General features: G+C 38.3%; 2 protein-coding genes across 2 annotated transcripts in view; both read left to right on the top strand.

Moving 5' to 3' along the window:
• Positions 1–1,730, top strand: part of LOC139722141 (ATP-dependent RNA helicase DHX58-like) — a 42,888-nt gene extending 41,158 nt beyond the window's left edge. Inside the window, exon 16 of the mRNA XM_071633454.1 lies at positions 1,182–1,730. Within this exon, the coding sequence (XP_071489555.1) occupies positions 1,182–1,730 (549 nt within the window). The remainder of the gene's footprint in view (positions 1–1,181) is intronic.
• Positions 1,731–18,658: 16,928 nt separating this feature from the next.
• Positions 18,659–27,810, top strand: part of LOC139722143 (ATP-dependent RNA helicase DHX58-like) — a 29,988-nt gene continuing 20,836 nt past the window's right edge. Inside the window, exons 1-5 of the mRNA XM_071633455.1 lie at positions 18,659–18,974; positions 22,880–23,023; positions 24,587–24,771; positions 25,945–26,128; positions 27,016–27,311. Of these exons, the coding sequence (XP_071489556.1) occupies positions 18,836–18,974; positions 22,880–23,023; positions 24,587–24,771; positions 25,945–26,128; positions 27,016–27,311 (948 nt within the window). The 5' untranslated portion in view covers positions 18,659–18,835. The remainder of the gene's footprint in view (positions 18,975–22,879; positions 23,024–24,586; positions 24,772–25,944; positions 26,129–27,015; positions 27,312–27,810) is intronic.

Genomic DNA, 27,810 nt, shown 5'->3' with positions numbered 1-27,810 from the left:
CATTTGGAATTTCTCAAGGTCACCCATTGAGGGCGCTATTTACAAAAATATAAAGGAATACATAGGAAATAATATACTGAAGTCGTTTATTTTCTTTATATTTCTTTATCCCAGTATATATGTTTTTATTTTATACAAATCATTTTTATAGTTGTCACAAAGCAAAAGCAAGTCAACCTTCAATACTTGTTATGGTTGAAATTTCTCAAGGACATCACATGGGGATGCTTTTCATTACAATATAAAGAAATATATGAGACCTATGACGTATTGTTTTGGATAGGTACATAATTATGCTGGTATCACATTTAATATTTCCATAATAATGGAATTTTGAGTATGCAAATTGATAATTTGAAACGATGCGACAGGCAAAACTAGTGAGAAAATGACACAAAATGAAATAGATTTGGAAAATTCTGTATTTGCAATTATTCTAATTATATCTATTTTTGATGCCTAGTCATATAAAAAATAAAGGAAATGATAAGAAGACAATTTCTGAGTAATTCATGATCATAATTATTTCACATTTTGGTCCTTTAGCAAAGTACAGCCAAGAAATCCTCCATTTCATGTATTATATTGTAAACTTAAATTGGAACAGAAAAACGTGCAATATCTGACAAATATGGTTGTCAGTCGACAGTTGCCATGGTGACCAGCAATGTCGGATATAGCTAAATTATATATATGGTTGAAATTGGGTAAAAGGCGTAGGAGTGGCAAATAAAAATATGGTGGGGCACAATGTACTCCCCTTGTGCTTCATAGAGTTAAAGTGATTATAAACCATAGTAATTATGTGAAAATGGGAAGATATGATATGGGCTTTAAAATGTCACGTAATGTCACAATTAGTCCAGGTATTTTATAAGAATATACAATATTGAACTGAGGCATGAACATGATTTTCCATGACACCACATATTCATGAAATCATTGCATTCAACATAGGGCCTATACGGAAATACATAGGACGTAAGAACGTTTAACTTCAAATAGATACAATATCTTCAGATGGCAATGAGGAAAATATTTTTATTAGAATTCTATAAAAAAAGACACAAACTGCACTAATATTTCCAAAGCTATAGGATTGTCTTTAAACAGTGAACTTGGATGTCATTGAAAGTCTGTAGTCTGATGCTTTTTAAACCGTTTTGTCTTGTGTATCAAAGATACGGGAGGAACAAAGAAAAGACCAGAAGGAACGTTCGGTGAAAAAGAAGAGTCTGGAAGAGAAGACCGCTAGACGAGTCGAGATGTCCGTCATGTTCTACTGCGAAAGTTGTTTGACCCTGGCTTGCACTTCCGATGACATCAGAACTTTCAGAAATACCCATCACGTGGTCTTCAACAATCGCTTCCTTCAATACATTCAACGCAAGGACTGCGAGAAAGTGAAGATATTCGACGAAATGGAGCACCGTCAGAAGATCTTCTGCGGCAAGTGCCAAAAGAAATTGGGGACCATGGTGGTCTATGGAGGACACGAGCTGCCCCTCATTGCTGTCGAGAATTTCACATTGAAAGACCAGCAGGGACGCCAATTGCCCCACATCGATCAGTGGAGCAAAGTGCCATTCATGATCCGAGAGCTTGACCTGAGTGACCTGGGGGAGCAGGTCAACAACCTCTCAGCGCCAAACGACGACGATGCCGGCAACCAGAGCGATGACGACAATCAGCTGACGTACTTCAACATCAGGGAAGACGAAGATGACTAGGCATCATGGTCTTCGTGGATAGGAATATCGTGTCTGACATCCATATTCTTAACATTGGGCCAAATATGCTGACTTCCTATAAGTTTTATCAAATTGGATCTTAAAACTCTTCTAACCTCACTTCTGCTGCATGGGGATCCCTTCCTGCCTCCGTGGTAGTACAGACTTTATGGCGGAAGTATAAGGATGCAATCAACATTATTTTTGTTGTGAACGCAGGTTGTGTACAAATTACGCAATAAACACTTCTTGAATAAATATATAGAATATACTAATTGCATAGAAAATATCAATCAGGACAGTACAGGAAAAAAAATAACTGTCAACATCACGTCCACCTACCTAACAGGACGTACATAAGACCGCTTTCAGACACTAATAGTTATCGTATGTTCATACATTGTATGTATATGAGAGCATCCAGACAAAACATCCCGATACCAGTTGAACATATTGTTACATCAGACTTTGTGCACTGTCTTGTTGCATGAGAAGCTCATGGATCAATGTATGAGTCTTCCCCTTTTCCCTATCTTTTATTCGGTGTTAATTTCCGGATAATTATATATATATATATATATATATATATATATATATATATATATATGTATATATATGTATATATATATATATATATATATATGCATATCTGACACAAAACTTCTCCAAATTATCTACATCGTACTATTCAACATGAAACGAGTCCAATGTATGTAAATCGTTTTCCTATACAGTTAGTTGTATTCAAAGTGCTCTCCAACGAAGAATATTGTCTTTTTATTTTCTTTCGAACTTACGTGTCTATTTTGAAATCTTGTATAATTTCACAGACATCGGTACACGTGCTAGTGTTAAGAATCTAAATAATAAAACAAATCTGGATAATCATGTTAAAAAGGTTGAATCAAATTTTAGTTTTTATACGGTACCAGGACTGTACCCAAAGGTGTACCAGCCAATTTATGCGTTCCATATCACGTATTATTGCGTCATTTATTACTCATATTATCGATCATTCTCTTGACGTAGGCATTTAACCATATCAATTGAAAATAGCTAGAGTGATCCCTATCTAAAGGTGGTGTCGATAACAATGGCGGATCCAGAGGGGGGCGCAACCGGCGCACGCCCCCGCTTTATTTTTCGTAAAAAAACAAAAGACATAAAAAAAAAAGCAATGAAATGAAACCCGGAAGTGGCACCAGAAATATTAGTCACGCCCTGCCCCCCCCCCCCCCCTTTACAGAATTCCTGGATCCGCCCCTGGATAATGCAGAAAGATATTTATAGCCAGGTAGCCTACAAAAGTATTTAATCAGAGAACAATATTTACTCAGTAATTACCAGTCTTTTTTTTCAACACAGTAATTCGCTTTCAACTACTAGTATATAGTTGTTAGAACTGAAAAAGGCGTTTGACATCGTGGACTATTATTATTGCATAAATTGAATTGTAATGCTTTGATGGTATGGCAGTGAAGTGGTTTGAATACACTGTATCATCTTTGTAGTCAAAGACAACAATTTTCACGTTTCAATGGTATTTCATCTTTTGTGAGAAATGTAACATGTGAGGTATACCCCAGGGTCCTTCCTTGAGCCCTTGTTATTTTAACTACAACCTCCCTGTGAAGGTAAATTATTTCAAATTGTCTCTGTATGCAGATGATACGTGTCTATTTAGTGACTAAGTAATACTCAAATATAAGGACCCCAAAATAATTTATGAGAAGATGAATTTTATGAGGTAAAAAGGTTTGCGGTAAAACCATACTGTCTTTACCTAGTTTGCAGGCACAATTCCTTGTTGGTCGTAAAGGAGTCTGCGTGCACCAAGAAGCTACAACACAGGCATTGACAGGGCCTATTATATTATGGGACCATGGACCCTTTTTGGTGGTAGGGTCCATGATGGGACAGTCACTGTGCCAGGGTGGTGCATGTAGTAGTCTTGACGCAGACTCCTTTTCGACCAACAAGGGTTTGTGCCTGCAAACTAGTCTTTACCTGCATGACATGAAGATTATGCCTGTAACTGCAACATGGTCAGCCAGGCCATCGCAGACGCATGACTCAGACGGGTAGTTGCACATACAGGTTAATGGTAGTATGTGGATATTTTTGAAATCTGATAAAATGTACTATAAAACTGAATCTCAGAAGGAGACAGCCAGTGAGGGTTTGCCGACCTCCTAACAGTTTGCAAGAGATGCTGTTCTACTCAAAGAGTAAAGGTTTTGGGTAGATTTTCTGCCTAACTCTGAGCATAAGCAATATGCTCCCTGCTGTGTATTTCTGACTGTGAATGTAGTAAGTATGGTTTATAGAATATATATATATATATATATATATATATATATATATATACATATATATATATATATATAATTATATAATTCCAATAGCTTATGATATGCAATTTGCACAGCCTGTGTTGTTATTTTTGAATGATTGTGTCTTGAAAGCCATAAGTTGTAATGGTTTTGAGTGGAGTGTATGTGTTGTTGTTGTTGTTGTTGTTGTTGTGTGTTTGTTTCTTTTTATATAGTGTTGCTCATGGATTTACATATTACGACGGGTTGTGTGAGTGTGTGTACGAGTCTCTTAATAATGCACTTCATTAAAATGTTTCTTTTTTTGTTGAGAGAGAGAGTGCCTCAGTTTGGGATTGATAAGTCTCTTGCATGAGATGTTTGTGGTTGGTTGGTGTGCCTGTTTTGCTTGTGTGTGTGTATGTGTGTGTGATGCGTGTGTGTGTTTTGTTTGTGCGTGCGTATGCATGCGTATGTTCTTTTTGACAATGTGAAATTTATGTTATAATGAAATTTGTGTTATCTTGTCATCAATTAATTTGTATATTGCTAATATAAGAAAGAAAGAAAAATAAAAGATTGACAAAAACAAAAAAGTATGTAGCGATCCTTCTTTACCTTCATCTTTTTCTTTTTTGTTAATGATATTCTATGCATGGTATAAGGCATCTTTATATACGGTATTTACAATGTACAATTTGATAAGTCTTTAGACTTTTCTGCATGTTTTGATGGCAATAAACCAGATCAATTTCAATTTTAACAATGTGTACGTAGTCCTTGCAGGGATCGTCGCTTGGCAAAAAAGAAAAAAAAAAGTATGGTAAAGAGCCTAGAGAGAGGAAAGTTGAGGAAGGAAGCGGCATAGGGAGTGTGTAAGGAAGGAAAATAGTGACAAGTGGGGGGGGGGCAGAAATGAGCTGGAAGTTGAAGTTACATAATCATAGTGGAGACGGAATTAGAAAAAAGAGACATAGAGAGTCGCAAGGGAGAATAGAGTGAAAATCGGGTTAAAAGGTTCAGTCATCGTTCGGAGGAAAAAAGGTGGAATAGAAGGGAGGGGTACAGGGAGAAGTTGAAGGTTGGAAAATCATAGAGATAGGAGAGAGAGGGGTCAAGATTCAAGAAACCAAGGTCTGTACAAAGGCGAAGAAAAGAACGATGTGGATTATGGAACGCGAAATCAAATAAATCGGGAAGGAAAGAGGTGAGTCTAGGAGATGTGAGACTATTATAGAGTAAGACAATGGAGGGAGAGAGAGAAAAAAAAAAGAAAGAGAGAAAAAGAAAAACGAATGAAAGCTATGGAGAGTGAAGGTGAGGGGGTTGTGTGGATCCTAGCCGGAATGAATGCTATGGAGGAGGAAAATAAATAGAGTTTAGTCCTGAAAAGGTTCCTGTGGGAGAAAGGATAAGGGAGATAGTCCTGAGAGGGAGAAGGCACTGAGAATTTACCTGTAAAGAAACTGTAATAAAATGAGATGGTCCTGAAAAAGACTTTAAGGAAGCAAGAAATAAAGAAGTCTCTGGAGGAGAAACAAACTACAGTATGAGAGAGAGAAAAAAAAAGTGGAGTGGAAATGATTGAGCAAGAACACTAGTTAAGATAGAACGAGATATAGAATAACTATAGTGCACTCCCGTTATAACGAACACAATTGTAACGAAATTCTGATTACAACGAAGTAAAAATTTAGGCCGCAACATTAACAACACCATGTATTTTCATTGTTGGCTTGTTCGGTTATAACGAAATTTCGATAAAACGAAAGAAAACTGCCGGTCCCGAGGACTTCGTTATAAGGGGAGTCTATTGTATAAAATACTCGGAGAACTTGACGTTTCGGGCAGATTGACTGTCCTTTGTCATTAATGTGAGGCCCAGCTGTAATGGTGGATGCGGAACTAGGTGAAGATCGTCGGCAGAAGCGAGCTGACTGCTGGCGTCGACTGTTGGCGTGTGAGGTGTTGCGTTGCCGCAACGGTCGTTGATGAGACCCAGAATCCAGGTGCTCTATTGTTGTTGGAGTGCGTTGATTGTGGTGTACTTCCGGGAGGATGATAACTTGGTAATGGGAAGCAATGGTAGGTTGCGGGCGAAGAGTGCACTGTACTAGTTAGATGGGACGTAAATGGGTGGTGTGGACCACTTGTGTGGGTGATCAGAGGTGATGGCATGGGGGGGGGGGGGGGGGGCTTGTACCTTGTAGCCTTGTAGTTGTTATCCCCGAAGACCTCCGCTAGGAAGGGTAACTCAGGGCTGACGAGAGTGGTAGCACAAGTTTCTTTTGTTTTATGAGAGCTTTGACTTTTTTAGTTTGGTTTTGAAGACTTCTGTGCTCTTGGATAATATTATTTATTTTGGGAGGTTGTTCCAGAGGGAAATTACATCTGGGAAGAATGAGTGTGCTAGCTGACTTGTGGAGATGAAGGTCGATACGGGGTCATACTGCTTGTCGTGTGTCCGCCGTAGCCTGGTTACTTTCTTTGAGGCGTATTTGTGGAGATCTAGGTCAAGTTCACCATGGATGAGCTTGTAAAAGCTGATGAGGCGTAGATGTTGTCTTCTGTCCTCCAGGGGGATCCAGCCGAGTGTGGTCATCATGTTAGTGACACTAGACTCTCTGGAGTAGGTTCCGGTTATGAAACGGGCTGCACGCCTCTGTACCATTTCAAGTGATTTGGTGTTCTTGGCGGTGCCGGGGTGCCATGCTATGGATGCGTACTCAAGATGGGGTCTTACTAAGGTGTGATAAAGATTCTTTAACTGCTTTGGAGCAGTGATGGAAATTCCTTCTTATGAAGTTTAAAGCCCTTGTACCCTTATTGACGGAGTGTTGGGTCTGTTTATCCCATTTCAGATTATTGTCTATGTAGATCCGTAGGTACTGGTGATTGTCGACTTCTTGGAGGTGTTCGCCAAGGAGAGTATACTTGGTATGCCCTGGGTTGCGTTTTCTAGAGATTCTCATGACGGAGCATTTCGTTGCATTGAATTTCATTCCCCATGTGTTTGCCCATGTGACTAGATTGTCGAGATCTTCTTGCAAGGATTTTTCGTCTGAGGGGTTAGATATTGTACGGTAGACTATGCAGTCATCTGCAAACAACCTCACTGTGCTGTTGGCTGCTTCTGGGAGGTCGTTGACGTATAAGATGAACAAGTGGGGGCCGAGCACAGTGCCTTGTGGTATACCGCTCAGTACTGGCTTCCAGTCAGATGATTTACCGTTGACGACTGTCCTTTGGTGACGGCATGTCAGGAAGGATTTCATCCAGGCAAGGTTCTTGTTGCGGATACCGTACATGTGAAGCTTCTGTAGTAGTTTCTGATGTGGAACGACGTCAAAAGCTTTACTGAAGTCAAGGACGGCAATGTCACATGTATCTTTATTGTTGTAGTTTGAGGCAAGATCATGGATAGTAGCTACCAGTTGGGTTTCACATGACCTACTTGATCTGTAGGCATGTTGGTAATCAGTGATGATTGAGTTTGTAGAAAGGTGTTTCATCAGTTGGCTGTCCAGTATATGTTCCATCAGTTTACAACATACACTAGTTAAAGATATAGGACGGTAGTTAACTGGTTCGTTCTTGTCACCCTTCTTGTAGATAGCAGCAATATTGGCTTTACGCCAGTCTTCGGGTAGCTGTCCTTGATCATAGGATTGTTTGAATATAAACTGGAGGACTGGGGCTACTTGTTCGGCTGTAAGTTTCAAAATACGATTTGGGATATTATCCGGGCCTGCTGCTTTTGAAACATCCAATTTATTCATCAACTTGATAATACCACTGACGGTAATATCAACTTCAGGCATCTCTGGTACATTACTTGGTGAAAGATTGGGTACTTCTTTACTGTCCTTAGTGAAGACACTTTGGAATTGTTCGGCCAGTATGTCCGCTTTCCCTTGATCATCAGTGACAGTGCGGTTTCCAGATCTAAGACTTCGGATTCCTATGTTATCCTTCCGTCTAGTTTTAATATACTTCCAAAACTGCTTACTACCTGCCTCAGAGAGCTTGGATATGTATGCCCGTTGTGCGTTTCTGAGTTTCTTATTGACCGTCCTCTTAATCTGCTTGTATTTGTCCCATCTATCTTGCCCTCCAAGATTTTTTGCCTTTAAATAACATTTCTCCTTTTTACGACACAGTCTCTTAAGCTTAACGTAAGCCAAGGAACATGTGGTTTACCGGACGTGACTTTTGAAGGTACATGCTGGTTGATCAGGTCATGCATCTTATCTCTGAAGTTACACCAATTTTCTTCAACTGTTTTACTGATGGGGTTTGAACTCAGAAAATTTTCACAAAATATTTGTGCATCTGCTTTAAGCTTGTCTTCATCCATCTTATTCCACTGATGAATCTGTCTTGGGGGTCTGGCTGGTAAGGGTGCTCTAGTATTGATTTCCACCATAACAATGCTGTGGTCAGAGAAACCTGGGTGGGGATGGATGCTCTTCACTAAAGATGGGTGGGTAGTGAAGAACAGATCTAGTATGTTTTCAGTTCCACTTGAATCACGACGGGTTGGGAAATTAACGAGTTGTTGTAGGCTGTGCTCGTCAGCAATTCCTAAAATTTCCCGTTGGGTTGGAGTGGTGGTTGTAGATGAAGACCATGACATATTTGGGATGTTGAAGTCCCCTCCCAATAAAATATAGGGCGTTTTAGTTTCCTGTTGAATTTTATTCAAACTTTCACTAAGGTTATCCAAATCTTTCCTATCAGTCGGTGGTCTGTAATAGGAGCCAATATATATAAAGCTCCCGTCATTCATGAGGAGTTGGCACCATGTTAATTCACTGTCTTTCTCGGTAAGATCCGGTCTCTCAACTATCGGTATTGTTTGGTCGACGGCGATGAAAACTCCTCCTCCCTTACTATTCTTACGGTCATTTCGAATAACCTGGAAATTGGTAGGGAAAACCTCCGTTGACGTTATGTTCCCGTCAAGCCAGGATTCAGAGCCAAGTATTATATCAGGATTTTTTACAGAGCAGAATGCATAAAATTCTGATACTTTGATTTTAATGCTCTGAAAATTAACTACAGCTATCTTAACACAGTTCTTCTTTAATTTCTTGGGTGGGTTACAATGCACTGATCTGTTGACTGGATTACAAACAGTTGTGTTGCATTTCCTGGTAATGATACTCTCTCGTTTCTTCTCCACTTTCCTTTGTTTAACAGTACGTTTAGGGCTTGAAGAAGAAAGTGGTTCAGAATCCAGGGGTTCAATACTATTGTCATTATTCAAGTCTGGATCTAACACACTAAACTGATTAATACTTCGATGTGAGTCACTGTCATCAGGATTCGATGCTACATTATTCATAAGTTCACATGCTGGGCAGTACCAGATGGCATTGGAATTTCTCATGTGGTATTCATACAGCTCATCTGTCAAACCTGTACAGCTATTGTGTGACCATTTGTTGCAGTTTGTACAAAGCATTCCCTTATCCCTATTCTTCACTGCGTAGTTGCATAGTGTGCATGGGTACTTAGGCTTTCTTCCTCTTTTCTTACTCATACTCATACGCTTCGGCCCTATGATGGGGCCAGGGTTCAGTTCTATATCTCCAGCAAGTATGCTAGTGATCTGCACAATGGCGTATAAACCTCTCGGTAATTTAGGAATAACAACTGTAGTTTGCAGACCTCTCGCTCGTTCTGTGTGGGCTGCACAATGGTACGATATATAATACTGTAGGTATAAACGAGTCTGAATAGGTATGTCGGCTTGGGCAATGACCAATGTATTTAGTTGCTGTGTCCGACTGAAGATCAGTATGAAATGGAAAGTTCCTACCGTGAAAGCTGGCTGTCTCATTCACCCGTAAATCTCCACTGACGATGCGTTTTGCAATAAGGAGTAATCCAAGTAGTGCATGGAAACCTGGACTTCTGAACATTAATTTCGCCATTATACAGTGGTAAGCTTGTCGTGTATTGTGGATGTTGAAATTCCCGCGGTGCTCGATGTACCATACCCGTTGTAGGCAATAGTGGTGACACAGCACGAGGTAAAAACGGAGGGTGGTTTTCAGACGTTAAAATTCTCCTTCCAGTGAAAAAAAAAGACATCAAAACGGTGCACTTTTCGACGACAAACATTTAATAGGCAAGATTTCCATAAAAAGCAAACAAGATGTGCGAGTAAAAAGATGATATTTTAGGATAAAAATGAGCCGCCGCAGCGATCCTAAAAGTACGTCCACTCTCGTCAGAGCGGGTAAAAACTACTGAGATAATTTTTTTCTTGTTCTTGTTCTTCTTGTTCTTCTTCTTGTTCTTTTTTTTCTTCTTCTTCTTATTATCATTATCATTGTCATTACTAAATCATGTATTTATCCCTACGGCATTTGAACAAAAAACACATGTAGAAACTCGTATTACATGGTATAAAGATTGTGGTGATTCCAGGTGCATGCCGTTGGTTGCCATTGGAGGAAAAGGCAAACTTAATCACCAAGGCTCGAGGACTTCTTCCCCGACCAGGTCAGGCATCCAGAATCAACAGGCTACAAATAAAATCAGTCAGTTGGAAAATTATTATACACGGTTTATGTAATCTCACATTAGGCTGTAAACAAAACTGAAAATTCAATGTCAATATTTCATAATAACAGTCATCACATGGAACAATGTGCTCATATACTAGGTTACAATCCAGTGCATGCCAATCAACAAAAAAGGCTCCCACCTGTTTCGAACAGTGTCGTATGTCCCCCCCCCCCCAAAAAAAAGTAGAAAATTACAACGGTACCCTCCGCAATGATATCTTTAAAATATTGAATCAATCTCAATACAAATTCAGGGTATGATAACTCATTGCCCACATCTTAAAGGACAAGTTCACCTTCATGTACATGTGGATTGGGTGAATGCAACAATATTAGTAGAACACATCAGTGAAAGTTTGAGGAAAATCCGACAATCCGTTCAAAAGTTATGCATTTTTTAAGTATCTGCGCAATTACTGCTGGATGAGAAGACTACTATAGAGTGTGATGTCATATGCGTACAACGATATGATGAAAATAAAAAGAGAATTTCACAAAATTTTACTTTTTGAATGAAGTGCACATTTCTTGGACTTGTTACTGATGTATGTTAAGGATAATAATATTATTCCCCTTGCCTTCTGAAAGAGAGAAGTCGAATGTTCTTTTGTTATGCAAGAAAAGTGAAAATAAGGTGAATTTTCTTTATACTTTCTTTATACCGTTGTACTCATGTGACATCACAAGCTATAGTAGTCTTCTCATCCAGCCATGACTGAGCAGAAACTTTAAAATTTCATAACTTTTGAACGGATTGTCGGATTTTCCTCAAACTCTCACTGATGTGTTCTACTAATATTGCTGCATTCACTCAACCCATATGTCTATGAAGGTGAACTTGCCCTTTAAGGAAAACCCCATTCGATTTGCTTCAGTGGTCAAAGAGAAATGAGGAATTTTGTAGAGGATGTCAGAAATCTCTTCCCTCCAAGTTCTGTCTGATGTGTTCACACACAAGATCATCGAAGTGCTAAACTTGGAAGAATCAGACTCATGACATGCTAACAATCCCTATTGATCTGTGACCGCTTAACCAAATTGAATGGGGTTTTCTGCAAAATAGAGCCAAAATATTATCTTTTAAGACCCTGAAGTAGCATTTATAGACAATTCAACCCTGTTGGGTGTTATCAATGCGAAAATCTGATTGTCATTTTTTTTCCCTGGAACATACTGTATAACAACCCAAGAGGACCAGCAGCTTGCCACACCCATTTTTCAGAGTTTATTGATCCCTTGCCCCAAATTTTTTCAATATACTTATACTCAAAACAAATAATAATGAAGGAGTTTAAGTGGCACTTCAATGGCGAGCCATTATGCAAGCTGAGGGATATCCCACAAAATCATATTCAGCCAGCAATATCTGTTCCCCGACATGCATTTTATTGGAGATATCAGGAGATATCATTTTAAAGGGGGTGGCTAGTAACTGATTAGTGGAAATCAGTGGGAATGCTGGGGGATGATTGTTCCAATCCTTGTAGGATTCATTTAAGAGTACATTATATATTTCTTGTTGTGTGAAAATTATTTGCTTCATGGTGTCATATTCAAGTAATGTGCAGTTTAATGTTTCCAGGTTAGCGTACCTGTACAGTGACGTAGTAATGTGCACTTTAATGCCCCGTCACTGTACAGGTATGCTAACCTGGAAACATTAAAATGCACATTACGTGAATATGACACCATTCTGAAGCAAATAATTTTTACACAACAATAAATATAGTAATGTACTCTATTACTGGTAAGACTTAAATGAATCCTACAAGAATAGGAACAATCTTCCCCCATTATTCCCAGTTACTAGCTATCCCCTTTAAAATAAAACAAGAAACAAGAACGGTTCCCCTCCCAAACAATTTTCATGTTGATCGAATTCGTGTATGCCACAGGGTGTTACGAGTCCTTTAGTCCAGGCTAGAAGGCACCCAACCTTGTTTTTTGATATATACAATGTTTTTTGATGGTTTCTTGTCAATTCGAGGGTGCTGATTCCAAATCCGATTGATGCCACTCGCGTAACCTTGAGCATTTTCGGCAAAATGCAAAAATCCAAAATGGCCGCCAGATATGCTAATTCGGCCGTGATAAACACAATAATGTGCATTATATGACCAATTATTCCACCAAACTTTGTACATTTCTGTTCCTAGAGTTACTCCATCTGCATTTGCAATCGAATTTTCATTTCATATAGGTTCATTTAGCATTCAAAGATCTTTTTTTATATTCAAAATGGTCGCCATTCCTATGCTTATGTACTATATGAATGGCAAAACATATGCATGGAAATATAGAAGTAATTTACTGTATTTCCAGTCCCGTGCCTACGCTATCATAAAGTGTTGCATGTGCAATATGTTGGGTGTCACTTACAATATATAGGGGCCTACATAATTAATATGAGCAGTTAATATTCATAAACCTTACGATGTTGAACACAATTTCTTATATATTTCATTTTGTCTCAACAAAAGTCTCACAATATAAGTTCACTAAACGTCTTGCAAGGAATCAATATACCATCATATTCTACATGCAGGTTGAATATAAAAAATATAATACTAACACAATATATTAAGGAGCCTAGATACATGGTATTTATCAAATAATGTTGAAAATGGAGGGGAAGTTAGAAAGCAAAGCTTGTAATATGCATTCCCCTGAAACCATATTAACAAAGTACAAAAAAATCCTATACAGTAAGTGCAGAGATACATGGTTGCAGACAAAAACACAACTAAAAACCCTTTACATTGTAGATTTTTTTTTTCCAGCAATGAGTTGGGGGGGGGGGGGGGGGGGAGGAGGGAGCAGTCCTGAGGCGAGTTCTAAATGGATCATAACCTCCATCACTTTGACATGATTTAATTTAGAAGTGCCGCCTTGATATTATCGAGCAAACCTGATTTTCTTCTTGAATTAAAACAACAACAAAAACTGTTGAAGGCATAAACGAAACTGTCCTAATGCAATACCGTACAAACTGTTCATTAAACATCAACCAAGGAGCAATGTGAGATACCTTTTTCAAGGACAAGTCCATCTTTATATACATAAGGTTTGAGGGAATGCAGCAATATTAGTAGAACACATCAGTGAAAGTTCGAGGAAAATTGACCTATCCGTTCAAAAGTTACGAATATTTTAAGTATCTGCGCAGTCACTGCTGGAAGAGAAGACTACTACAGTGTATGAAAATAAAAAGAGAATTTCACAAAACTTTACTTTTTGAATAAAGTGCATATTTCTTCGACTTGCTACTGACGTATGTTAAGGGTAATATTATTCCCCCTGCCTTCTGAAAGAGAGAAGTCGAGTGTTCTTTTGTTATGGGAGAAAAATGGAAATATGTTGAATGCTCTTTATTCTTTCTTTAAATCGTTGTACTCATGTGACATCACAAGCTATAGAAGTCTTTTCATCCAGCCGTGACTGAGCAGAAACTTCTAAAATTCATAACTTTTTAACGGATTGTCCGATTTTGCTCAAACTCTCACTGATATGTTCTACTAATATTGCTGCATTCACTCAACCCACATGTCTAGGAAGGTGAACTTGTCCTTCCATTCAGTTCTCTCACAGTTCCCAGGTGTTGATAATATACACTTTGACATCATGATCTCATTCAGTCTTGTCTTAAAACTAAAACCGTCATTTTTATTGTCTTTAAAGAACCCTTTAATTGTATGTTTAGCAGCAGGCGACATCAGCCCCAAATTTGCAGAATTCTCAGGCTATGCATATTAGTCCTGCAATTGTTTTAATTGCAATCACATCTGGTGATGTTCAGCACTTCCTCAGGGGTCAGAGGGCGATTATTTGCCATAGAAACAGGATGAAGACATGAAGACTTGCTTGATCACCACCCGTTGAAGCCCTATGGCTTTGTTGCCAGGCCAGAAACAGTGTTGTAGGTAACTTGGGTGGTATCAGAGATGACATCAGACCAGCATCTGCACCAACCTGTTTTGGGGTCAAAGCTTTCAAGTTACAGTAGGGAAATCTAGGCTTGTGGGATTTTAGGCGCATTGATGGCAGGTTGTTCAAGGAGGCATTTCATGAAGTGTTTTGTCAGATCTTTTCTTTTTGACAAACTGTTATAAGCTATTAAATTCCTTGCATCTGATTGGCTGAGAGCAAATTTGTCAGACAAAACGCTTCATGAAATGCCCCCCCCCCCCCAATGCTATCGTGTTTGGAAGGTCAGGGCAGTGGCGTATCTAGGGAAAACGGCGCCCGGGGCAAGCGCGAAAATTGCGCCCCTAATTTCTGAAAAAGTGTTCAACCCCAAGCCCATCCCGGTAGGGACTTTAAAAAAGTCTACATGATATGCTTTTTCAAGCACTTAAAAGGGGTCTTTTGAGGGTGATTTAAATGTAATAAATTTAGATAAATTTTGGCGAGCGAGCGCAGCGAGCGAGCCGAAAATTTTTGTATATTTCCGCGTCATCATCACGTTTTGTTCTTATCTTTTTTTGTGTGATAAATTTTGGCGAGCGAGCGCAGCGAGCGAGCCGAAAATTTTTGTATTTCAGGTTACAAAACATGGAATTCTTGTCATTTTTTGCTTATTAAATCTTACAATTCTAATCAAGAAAATTAATGGTAACGGCCTTATAGATAACGATTTATACCAACAAACTGAGGACTTGAAAAAAATACTCCAAATTAGTACGCGCGTGTGAGCTGAAATTTGTATATTTCCGCGCCATCATCACGTTTTGTTCTTATCTCTTTTTTTTTTTGAGAAATTTTAGCGAGCGAGCGCAGCGAGCGAGCCGAAAATTTCTGTATATCAGCTTACAAAACATGGAATTGTTGTCATTTTTTGCTTATTAAATCTTACAAGTCTAATAAAGATATAGTGACGGCCTTATAGATGAGGGTGATTTAAATGTAATAAATGTAGATAGATTTTGGCGAAGCGAGCGCAGCGAGCGAGCCGAAAATTTTTGTATATTTCCGCGTCATCATCACGTTTTGTTCTTAGTTTTTTTTGTGATAAATTTTGACGAGCGAGCGCAGCGAGCGAGCCGAAAATTTTTGTATTTCAGCTTACAAAACATGGAATTCTTGTCATTTTTTTGCTTGTTAAATCTTACAATTCTAATCAAGAAAATTAATGGTGACGGCCTTATAGATAACGATTTATACCAACAAACTGAGGACTTGAAAAAAAAATACTCTAAATTAGTACGCGCGAGTGAGCCGAAATTTGTATATTTCCGCGTTTTGTTCTTATCTTGTTTGATTTGGTTTTTTGCGCCCCCCCCTTATGTTCGACACCTTTGGCGCCCTCGTTTGATCCAATAGGCGATCGCTTAAGAACGAAAGAAATAAAATTGCAGCCGCTGCTCCGTGTAACATTTTGCCTTCTAACGATGGCATGTGTGGACACAATATACATTGTCATTTTGTCCGCGTCATCATCACGTTTTGTTCTTATCTTCTTTTTTCTCTTTATATGAATTTTGGCGAGCGAGCGCAACGAGCGAGCCAAAATTTCAGCTTACAAAACATGGAATTCCTGTGTGAACACAATAAACATTGTCATTTTTTGTTTTCATCTTGTTTGATTTGGTTTTCTCCCCCCCCCCCACCCCCGTTCTCCCTCCTTCCCGGTCCGGGCGAGTTTTTTTTTTTCTTCTTCTTCTTCTTTTTTTTCCCCTTCTTTTTTTCTTTTTCTTCTTCGTTTTTTTTTTTTTTCTTTTTTTCGTTTTCGGCGCCCCCAAAAAGTGGCGCCCGGGGCACGTGCCCCCCTTGCCCCCCCCCTAGATACGCCACTGGGTCAGGGTATGCGTTGACGGCACTGGTGACACTTGCCATCCTTTCCTTCCAGTGTGAGGGAGAGTGATCGAGTGCCAGTGAAGGAGGGTGGACTTCCTTAGCCTATACTTGGAAGGCTTGCCACGGAGGGCTCTACCTTGAACATAGCGTTGGCAAGATGGTTACTAAGATGGAAGACATGGGTCTGATGATAATCTAATAAAGGTTGGGGCAAAGTCTCCAGAAGATGAAGTACTCCACTATTGTCTTCAGATGGGTCAGTACTCGGCTCATGTCATCCAAGGACTTTCTATGAGACGTAAAGGCAAGATCATCTGCAAACTTCCTATACGTGAAGTGAATGTAATGTCACCACATATATGTTAAAAAGACCTCAAGTGGAGTTAGTTTACAGCCACCATTAGGAGGCCATCATTCAGAGTCCTTACACAGCTGGTCTGGTTACCGAGAGCAATCCTGAATCTGCAAATGCTGAAGATTAAAGACAAGCAGTGTGAAGTTGTTATAACACTGCTTTCAGAATGAGGCAGCACTGTACAGATCTCAGAGTCTCCCTCGACATCATAGGCCTATACTCAAACACATTCACTCCGAAAAAACGGTGGTAAAATTAAGCTACCATATAATTCATCTGGCTTAACATTAAAAACTTTGGGGCATTGTTTTCATTTCAGAGATTTGACAACAGGAAGTGAGGTGGTCCCTTTTTTCCACTTTCCTCTGCCTCATGTTCTTTCTCGGATGAGGGGACTGAACAGTTTGTATAATATCGCTTTTAGATAATGTAGAACAGGACAGTTAATTGGAAATTTCATTTGTGTCATCATCTGGGATTCAGCCTTTTAATTCAGTAAATCAGAATGAATATTTTGATGTTGACCATCTCAAGGCAAGTAAGTATCAAATGTTCATATCTAATAATTCCTGATAAACGATCTTGATGTTGGCGTCAATTCAAGTTTTGGTGGATTTTTCTAAATACCTAGGGAAAAATTCAGATTGAGGTAGCAAATTTGGATGTTTGCATCAAAAAATAAAACAGCCTTTGTTAGCAACAACCTTCTGATTTATAATCAGCACACAAATTGGTAAACAGTGTACCTGAGTGACAGAAAAAAAAGAAAATTTGTTTATTTCACACGCTCTGCCGTTCATATTGTGCAGGGGTATGAGTGGCATCCATTTTGAAGTTTTGTATTAAGAAGAATATAATAAGCGTAAAAACAATAAACTTTCTGTTTGTTTGCTTGTTTGTTTGCTTGTTTTGCTAGTGGCACTCATCAGATTTGCATTGCACATGCAAAATTCGTCTTCTATTTCTATGCATATTTTTTTGCCATTCATATAGTACATGAGTATAGGAGTGGCGGCCATTTTGAATTGAAAATAAGCTTAAAATACTAAATGTACCTCTTCAAATGAAAAATTTCTTGCATGTGCAAGTAGAATTACTCAAGGAACAAAAATTTAAAAAACTTTGATGGCATAATTTTTCATAAAATTGACATAACTGGGATTATCATGGTCAAATTAGCATATCTGGCGGCCATTTTGTATTTTTGCGTTTTGCCGAAAATGCTCAAGGTTACGCGAGTGGCATCAATCGGATTTGGAATCAGCACCCTCGAATTGATAAGAAACCATCAAAAAATATTGTATATATAAAAAAACAAGGTTAGGTGCACTTTCTATGGAGCCTAGCCTGGACTACTTTGGGAGGAAAAAGAGATGAGGGAGGGAGAGAGAGAGAGAGAGAGGGAGAGAGGCAGCCATAAGTTGTATATTCGTATGTAACAAAATAGTTATACTGTATACTGAGGAAAGGAAGGAAGGAAAGAAAAGAAAAGGAAAGCTCTTCTCATTATGCTGCTGTTGCGTTCAATGGTCTATATTCCATGTGGCTCATTCCATGATTGCATTGTTGACTTGCAGAGTGCTGCGGCTATTTCACCTATGTCGTAATGCTGTGAGCGTTGTGTGTGCCCTTGCGAAACGAAGCGAGCAAGAGTGTGGGGAATTCCCACTTTCCCATCTACAGCTACCCTGTGGGAATCCCACTTCCTGACTATTAAAGCGTCACAGGCAGAATAGTTCGCCACAGCTGATTGGCTACACTCGTGTACTATGCAGCTATTGAACCAACCGACAACTTGGTTACATCTACCAGCTCCTTCGCTATTCCAAAAACAAAGAGGGGGAGGGAATCTCCACAGGAATGCACATAGACATGCACTCGTCACACCAGTGCAGTGGCTAGAAAGATGATTAAGTGCAGAGTAACATTCCAGCCTCTATAGAAAACCAGAGGAAATAATCATACTGAGCCACAACATTGGCCAAATCATTCGGTGTGAGCAAGGCTGAGGTTTTAGCACTATTATCTACACGACTACGGAAAAGATACGCGGAATCGACTTGAAGTATGGCCGAAGGAGGAGAGCAGGACGGAGAACGGAACATCAAAGTAGTAACGGTAGTCTACAGACCTGTCTTGTTGGAGGTTTTAGAGCCCGACGATGTCCTGCCCTACATGTCTCAGATGTTCACGGGCCCTGAGAAAGGTGAGGATTAAAAATTTGTATTTTAACTTTGTCAGTACATGTATATGTGTGTCAGATCTGATCCATACTCTCCTCAAGTAAAGTGAATGGGAAAGTATACGGATTCATCCGAATTTATTAAGCCGCAAAAACCAATCCCTCATTACACGATAGTATTCATGTGCGTTTTCAACAAAGAAGTGTGCAAAAAATATTAGAGAGAGAGAGAGAGAAAAAAAAACAACAACAACACACCACATGTGCTAGATATATATAAAAAATATAGTCGCACAGTAATGCGTTCTTCCGCGTTACGGTTCACTATCGGCGCATACTAGTACTGTTATTATAGTAGTCTGCAATTCCAAACAGAAACGTTGCGATTACCGGTTCGCACACACTAAATCGTCGCATGGAATCTATTTTTGTTTGTTTCCTTGTTTTTATGTTATTTTTTAATCAAATTACACGAAAAGAACGATATGCCTTGTCATGTTCGAGTGAGATCTCGAGTGAGAGCTTCCCCCTGTTTTCACTCAGTTTTCTAGACTGGAGACTAGAGCGTAGTGAGGCCGTGATGGCACCTCCAAACATACAGTATTACAACCGCATCCAGCGTCATGACTGTGTACTCAGTCGATATTGGTATTGTCCTATAGTGACAATTTAGGACTGAATACCAATATCTACTGAGTTGTGTTTGTGGCAGCTGTGTGTGGGTGTGTATGAACTGAGTGAGTCAGTAAAGTTCAAGAGTTATTTTGATGGGCATGGAATAGAGAAAACCAAAATAGATGTCTTTAGAAAACTTGTGGGGAAGTTGAGAATTGAGGTGGAGAGTATATTATCATTGTCGTCTGAATTTCTTGAGTCCGCGCCCCTAACAGAAAATAATGATATGTGTAATATTGTGGAATACTAAATACAGTCAGAAATTTCGTATACTGCATGATCCCATACCCCCCCCCCCATACACACACATCAGGATTCAATAAATGTACCTCCTTACTCAAAAACTTGACTATTATGGCTCCACCCTAGAAGATTTCTTTCAACATTCACTTAAAATCTTGAACTCACTCCAGTGGTATATACACTCACCAAAAAAAAAAAAAGAAAAAAAAAAGAAAAAAAAGTATACATGGAACAGCCTACCAGACCAAGCCATCAACGGCACCTCTCCTTTAATGTTCAAGGAAGAGGTGAACCATCTCCTGCTCCGCTAGATGGAAGGAGCAGTTTTTAGTGGCACGTTTTAATTAGCACTGTACATAATTTTGTGCCTTCTGAGCAAACGTTATGAAATACACTATACATGCATGACTGCACCTCGCACCATACCATATACAGGTAGCGCGTATCCGGGCAATTACCCCGAGAGGGCAATTACCCCCCGGCTAAATACTGGTTAGTGGTAAGCTTAGAGTAACGATTAGGGTTAGGGTTAGGGTTAGGGTTAGGAGTTTGAGTTAGGGATAGGATTAGGTTCAGAATTAGGATTAGGATTAGGGCCAGGGGAAGGGTGCGGGGTAATTGCCCAGGGGGTAATTGCCCTAGACCCTGTTCTTTACCATATGAAAAGTACTTAGTAATTTAATTGGCTTCCAACCTGGAAGGTCAATAAAAATGGAAACTTTAGGCATGAATGAACACCTTTGTTTTTCTCTTTGAAGGCACAGCAGTACAAGTTGCAGAAACGTACACGTTATCAGTCATGCGCAAGTGCTCTGACATGTAACAATGAGAAAAAAAAGACACATTTAACGCAACCAAAACATGAAATAGGTTGTAAATGAAACTGTGATCCCTGTAATATCTTTAAAGCCCAAAAGATCAATAAATGCAAGAAATAGTGGAGGAAAATGAAAAATCCGAATTCAAATGAAATGAGATGAAGCAATATCAACAAAAATGATACAAATTTGAACTGATTTTTTTTTTTCAAATTAAGAAAATTGTAAATAATTTTTGGTTCTTGAATTTGTCTCGTGAATTCTTAGATTATACTAAAGCAAATGAATGAAATAAAGATATTGTTCACTTCATTATCTTTGTGCCTTTACTCCCTGTGTCATTTAAAGCTTGAGTTGACAGAAAATTCTTATTTTCTCCCTTTATGCACTGTTATGTTTCCCACTTTGACAGTTTTTTTGAGGTCATAAAGAGATAAAGAGAACGAAAACCTATTTTTGCTACTTCATTCATGTCTCTCATTGTCTGAAACTGGTCTTTTGTTATCGTTGTTTTCTTTAAGGGCACATGCAAATGAAAGACAACATGCCAATCTTTGCAATTTTTTACTTTTATGCTTTTGAGGACAAAAATGAAAGTGTTCACTCATGCGTAAAATCACCCTTTATATTGACCTGCTAAGTTGATAGCCAATTAAACCCCCTTGCTATGGTTTATAATACCTTGATTTTCATTAAAGTCTTCTATGAAAAATATCAACTTGAAAAAGTGTTTACTTTCTTTTTGTGCTGAGTGTATATAACAATCAGCACTGTGATAATCGAGTTTTGGATATCTTAACCTTTGTCTCCACGGATCGATTTGTGTGCGTGTGTGTGTGTGTGTGTGTGTGTGTGTGTGTTTGTGTGCTTCATGAAGCTAGATAAATGAGAATGGGTGATTTCAAGTTCGGTGCTTTATAGTGCTAGTGCTAGTGCTATCTCAACACTAGCACCGGCGATAAAACCGAACTTGAAATCACGTCGGTGTTTGGAGTTGACCTCAAAATTGTGACGTATTTCCGGTACTAGTTGGTGCTGGGCTCGGTGTTGAATGTCGTCTGCTGAACCGAGCTCGGCCGATTGTGTTAGCGATTTACGTGCTTTTTCGCCATTGACTAACAGCAGCCAGTAGGGATTAACATTTTCGTCATTTCAAGTTCGGTGCTGGTGTTAGCATTGCCGTGCAAGACTCATATTCACTGCCATAATAGATGCACGTTTTACGTGCTAAGTCTATGCTAATACAATGGTCGCCCACGTAACGTACACGAACACTCTCGACATGGCTTTATAAATCTGAGCCTGAGAGCAAAATTAAGATAGTTGTAATTTGGGGAGTGGATGTGATTTGTGGCATTTTAATCTGTCTTCCTCATTATGTCTCTAAAACTAAGCAATTTTTGCTACATCTTTTAATATTTGACTGTAATCACGCGCAATCACTTTTTTCGTCGGACAATTCCCGCGGGGCTCGCGGTGCTGTGATTCCAACACTTAGTGCTGGTGATCGATAATTTTGATCGGTATCGCCTCGTTAATCTGACCGTCGGTGTTGGAGCTCGATTTAACGCTGTTATTCGGGGGCTAGCACCATAGCACTACCAATAGCACAGCACTAGCACGAGCACTTGAAAATCACTCATTCTTTGTTGTTGGTGTTCTTTATAGAGCTGTATGTTTCTTTGCTGAAAGAAATGCGTGTAGTGCAAACTTTGACTGATGCTACATAGTGATGATATTGTTTAATCAAGAGATAGTGTGGTTTTGAATTCGGTAAGAATTTAGCTTTTAAGTTTTTGTGAGATACTTAATAGAAATCACTCTATGAAATGTTAAAGAGAGAGCATAAAATTCTAAAAGGAATTAAATCTTATTTGCTTAAAATTGGTTTTGAAATGGCTGAGATATCCAAAAACAAAGTAAAACAATGGGATCCTATAAATGACAAAAGGTGGGTCCCAAACTTGATTGGGATTGCTTTGTTTTGGATATCCATTTTAAATCTAATTTTCATCAAATAAGATTAATTTTGAATTCCTTGTAGAATTACATACTCTTTCAAATTTCATTATAGGTTTCTCATTATCTAAAAAAAAAAAATCAAAAGATGTTTGAAACCTCAAAGCTCATCTCAGCGGAAACTGAACCTCCCCTTGACGTTTGTTTGTTTTACACTATTTTCTTTGACACCAGTCGACATAGAGGCACTACAGCAGCGATGCCTTAACGGTAACACTACTCGTGAAGACCTGGTGCAGAAGTTCCTAGACATGCTGGAGAAGGTGGGGGATAAACGAGGAATCTTCCAGGCCTTCATGGAAGCTCTTGACAAATCTGGTAAACTTTCGGTCAGAATATGATTTAATTCATGACCTTTTTGTGCATGCACAGTAAGATAATCCTCTAATTTCAGTAAACTAAACTTAGTACTGTTCCTTTGTTTTGTTTCTTCTCAACGACATTTTGATAACAATATCTCTTTATAACTACCCATTTGCTCATCACATCGAATCATCTATTTATGTATTTTCATATTTTTGTATTTAATTGTTGATTTTACGTTTGATTTGCGTATATATACTGCATTTTCATGGAGAGATGTTGATGTACACAGATTCATACAGCACTGTTTTAAACGTGCATAATATGACATTTCTTGGCATCACAATGTTTTAAGGAAATTACATAACACCTGTACGACAAACTTCACACTCAAAATATTCTACAAGACTACCATGTTGCCACATTCAAATTATTGCACATCAGGAAGGTGAGACGATATCTCCCTGATCATACTGAGCCATACACATCAAGCAGAGTCAACGTCCTTGGATATACTATAAATACACCAAAGAAACAACTCAGAGTTATCTCGTATTGTTACATTTTTGTGCTCATATCTATATTTTTGCTAATAATTGATACGTTTATTCAATGATATTTATAGGGTCCCAACTTTTATTAATACCGATTTGTTTTACTATGTTTTGGATATCAGCCGTTTCAAAACCACTAACCATGAAGGTACTATCTATGGGCACTTCTTCTCTTGCAATTCCCAGCATCATGACAATCTTAGTGGTTTATATCCTTTCAATAAGGACTCGTCTCTTCGAATATAATTATGTGTGCTTGTATATATATTTTATTACCACAATTATAATGCATAATGGTGACATAAAAAAAGCAAAAGAATGGTTTGAAAAAAAAGCGGTGAAAGAAAAAGATTCGTGTAACATAACACACATCCTGCGCTTGACTTATATCAATTTCTAGACTTTTGCATCTGAACGTCTGTAGGCCTATATAAATGATCATACTTGGTAAAGATTTTCAGAATAGGTAATATTTGGGATGAGGAATAATACTATTAAAAAAGTAAAAAATCACAATAAATGAGGATGATGACATAGCAGCTTCGCATTAGCGTGCATGGTTAGGTGCTCAATGAAGCAGAACAAAAGAAAAAGCATCTTGTTTAGCAACTGGTATTGTAGTGGAATGACGCTGGTATATTACTGGAATATGTGAGCTCCCTATGTCATCATCCTTGTTACAGTGAATCATATTTTAGTTTTTAAAATGGTGTATCCCCTCAAGGATCACAATAAATTCCACAAGTCTATACATGCCACGATCAATTTATGTATACTAAACATGATGTGAAATTACATGAATCGTCTGGAATGCCTTTTTAAGGTGTCATTCAACACGAGGAATTCTTGCGAAAATAATGTAGACAGTTATGCGCAAATACAATGACAATATCTCAACACGCATAAGCAGTGATCACGGATGATACAATAATATCATTCTAAAAATTATGTGAGTAATGACTGAAAACAAATCGATCCAGTCGATTCAACTGTCACCATGGCTACGTGATACTTTCCCTCCCAGATAATGAATATCTTCGCCACCATCTTGAAGGGACATCGAATTTGACCTCGAAGAGAAGAGACTACTACAAGTTCCTCATGAAGGTTTACCTGGAGAAGCTGAAAGACATGAGCACAATGGATGTAATGAAGCATCTAGAAGGATCCTGTTTGAATTCAAATGACATCGAAAAAATTCGACGAAAGGTAACACTATGCCATCTGCAGAAAAAAAGAGGAAAAACACCCATAAGTTTCAGCGGGATTTTCGCACAGCATAATCTTAACATATCTGAAAAGACATAATTATTTTCCATATCTCAACTATGAAGATGATGGGGCGTATACATAAAACATCTGCGATGATTTACTGCAAAAAATGAATGTTAATGAATGATAATTTGATATTCTTAAGTAGTCATGAATGCACAAAATATACAACTCTGTAACATTACATAACGCGGACTGTTCTGGTTCTCTGCTTCAATTACTTATTTTCTTTTTGTAACTATCGTGTATATGTTTTCGTAACTTCGTATAAACTCCTTTTTGTTACCGCGCACCACAAAATATGGGTCATTCAGTTTACAGACTTAACATTATTTGCATTTATTCTACTCATTAAAAAAGCATGTGAATAGTAAAACCTGCTTGATAGTACAAAATGTATAAGTTTTTATACTTTTATACACCCATAATTTTCCCTCAGACTCTGAATTGTCTGCGTTGATGCTATGAAGTACATGAATTATTTACCCATTCCGCACGGGAACCTGTGGTCTGTGTATTAAGTCTATGGGGATTTCAGAATTCAGTATGGAACGGATTAAAGTATATGAATTAGGTGCGCATAATGAGTGTTCAAGGATTAAAAGGGGTCTGGTTATCCCTGTAGAATTGTTATTACAGAGTTCATAACTATTTAAGCATGCACATGCACAAAGAGTGGAAAGCAGTATGGAACAGTAACCTATCGATATGCTTCCCCTTTCCGCAAAATAATGTCTGGAATTTCTATAAGTTGTCACAAAGTTTGACTTTGTTCGGAACATCCACTGGGTTTTAGTTGATGTCAGTATTTACAGAATTCCAAAGTTTTGGGCCATTAAAGATGATTCGCCATTTTATTTATTTTTCCTATCTGTCTCTCTATCGCTCGCTTTCTCTGTAGATATTCAACTTAAGTGGCTCCACTTCAGCCTCTACTTTTAGATATGTATGTTTATATAATATATTATATGTGTATACACACCCATGATTATGTCACGTATTGAATTCTGCAAACGTCTCCTCATTCAATGTCACATTAGACATAGACATAATATTATGAATATAAAAGTATGATTTTGTTCTCCCGTCACTTTTCTCAACGAATGTTAGAATGAGAACTACGGACCTATTGCTGCCTGCACGGAGCTCATGTTGAGACTCCAGCGAAAAGACGAAGATTTCTTTGACCGCCTTGTGAAGGGACTTGATGAGAGTGGGTCGAAAGATCTCGCTCATGAGCTACGTCAGTTGAAAAACTTTGCCCTTGGGATAGAGGATGCAGACCCTGACCAAAGTAAAACCATTGCAATTTTTAATACTTAACCTTCACTTTATCACTTTTTTTTTCTTCCCGTTTTATTCCCGAGGTTATAACACTTTAAAAGTGTGGTAGAAGAACCCTTGTGTACGTTTTCTCTTTTCTTGGCGAACTGTAATAATTAGACATGTCTTTTTTTTCATGCTCGTTACCTATGATCTACTACAATAAATTATGGTGTTCATACTTCCATATTGAACACTTGTGACATTTCAAATGGTTTAAATGACATGGCTACAGCTAGGAGGGACTGTATGGTTATATATGATCAAGGCGTTTTGACAAATGCTATCCTAAATCGGTTTTCAGAATAGATATACACACTTTGGTGTAAGTTGTCATGGGTGCGGTGTGGCGAACAGATTGGTGTCATATATTTGCCAAGACAGAGCACATAGCAAAGATGCGAAAATCAATCTTCTCTTTTTTCATTATTATCATTATTATCATTATCATTATTCTAATTATTGTTATTATTATTGTTATCATTATCATTATTATTATTATTGTTATTATTATTATTATTAATATTATTAATTTTACGAAATCGTTAAATCTTTCCCTTTCGTTTCTTCTTGTATTTTCTTCTTTTGAACAAGTCACCAACAAGTACTTCGGGCATTGTGGAATATAGGGCTGTGAACATTTCCAAGAAAAAACCCAAACTAAATGTTGTTGCCGTTCTACCAGATATTATGATAAAGCGTCGATTGTTTCGCATTGTTCTTGTATTTGTAGTGTAAACTTGAGATTTAACGGAAAGATAAATTCATATTTGTATATGATAACTATGTATAAACCAGCAAAGCTTTCGTAATTATAATCAAATCTAATCATATCAATTCACATTTCTTGCACAACAGATGAAGAAATCCTAATGGAAACAACCGAGACAGAAGAGGTGGTTGACGAGAAGACAATGGATGTGGACACTGCTGTCAATGAGGGACCCCAGGATCTCATACTGAGGCCTTACCAGGAGAAGGTTGCAGCTCAATCTCTTCGTGGTGAGAACTCACTGGTTGTACTCCCGACGGGCAAGGGCAAGACTGAGGTTGCCATTGCTGTGATCCAGCGACTGTTTTTACATTCGTCAGACAGTGAACTTGGTGCGAGCAGCAGCCATGGAAACAAGAAGATAGTCTTCGTGGTAAACAAAGTACGTATTGGGTCGGTTTCTATTGAAGAAAACCGCTCTCACATAATATAGCGAACATAAGCACAGACTAATGTTTATGCTTCATCAACTAACTTAGTTTACTATTCTTCCCTTACGTACTAATATGACATGCAACATGTGGCATATTTTCTTCTGTTTATAGCAATGACTTATTGGCTTTTATGCTGAAGGGTGCTAGAAGCATAATGCTTTTGGGTTGTACGTTCGTCCGTCTGTCCACATAGATCTCGTTGCCAGGATTAAAAAAAAAACATGTTCAATGGATTAGATTTAGAGCTAGCCACCAGGGTTTAAAGTCAAAGGTCACATAACTGGCTTAAACTGGGATTTACAGATGTTACGAAGTTAGGATGGGCAGTGATAATAGTAATTCCATATGAGGAATACAAATAGAAATTTTGCCTTTTATTTGTGGAGATATGATTCACATCATTTATGTGTCAAGTATAATAAATCATAGCCAAATGAAACTTTTTTC

This window comes from Diadema antillarum, unplaced genomic scaffold (genome assembly GCF_040938485.1).
Source record: "Diadema antillarum isolate AM-2024a unplaced genomic scaffold, OU_Dant_1.0 scf00000158, whole genome shotgun sequence".
NCBI classification, from domain to species: Eukaryota; Metazoa; Echinodermata; class Echinoidea; order Diadematoida; family Diadematidae; genus Diadema; species Diadema antillarum.
Note: the sequence above shows the minus strand (reverse complement) of the source record. Positions and strands in the feature narration are given on the sequence as shown.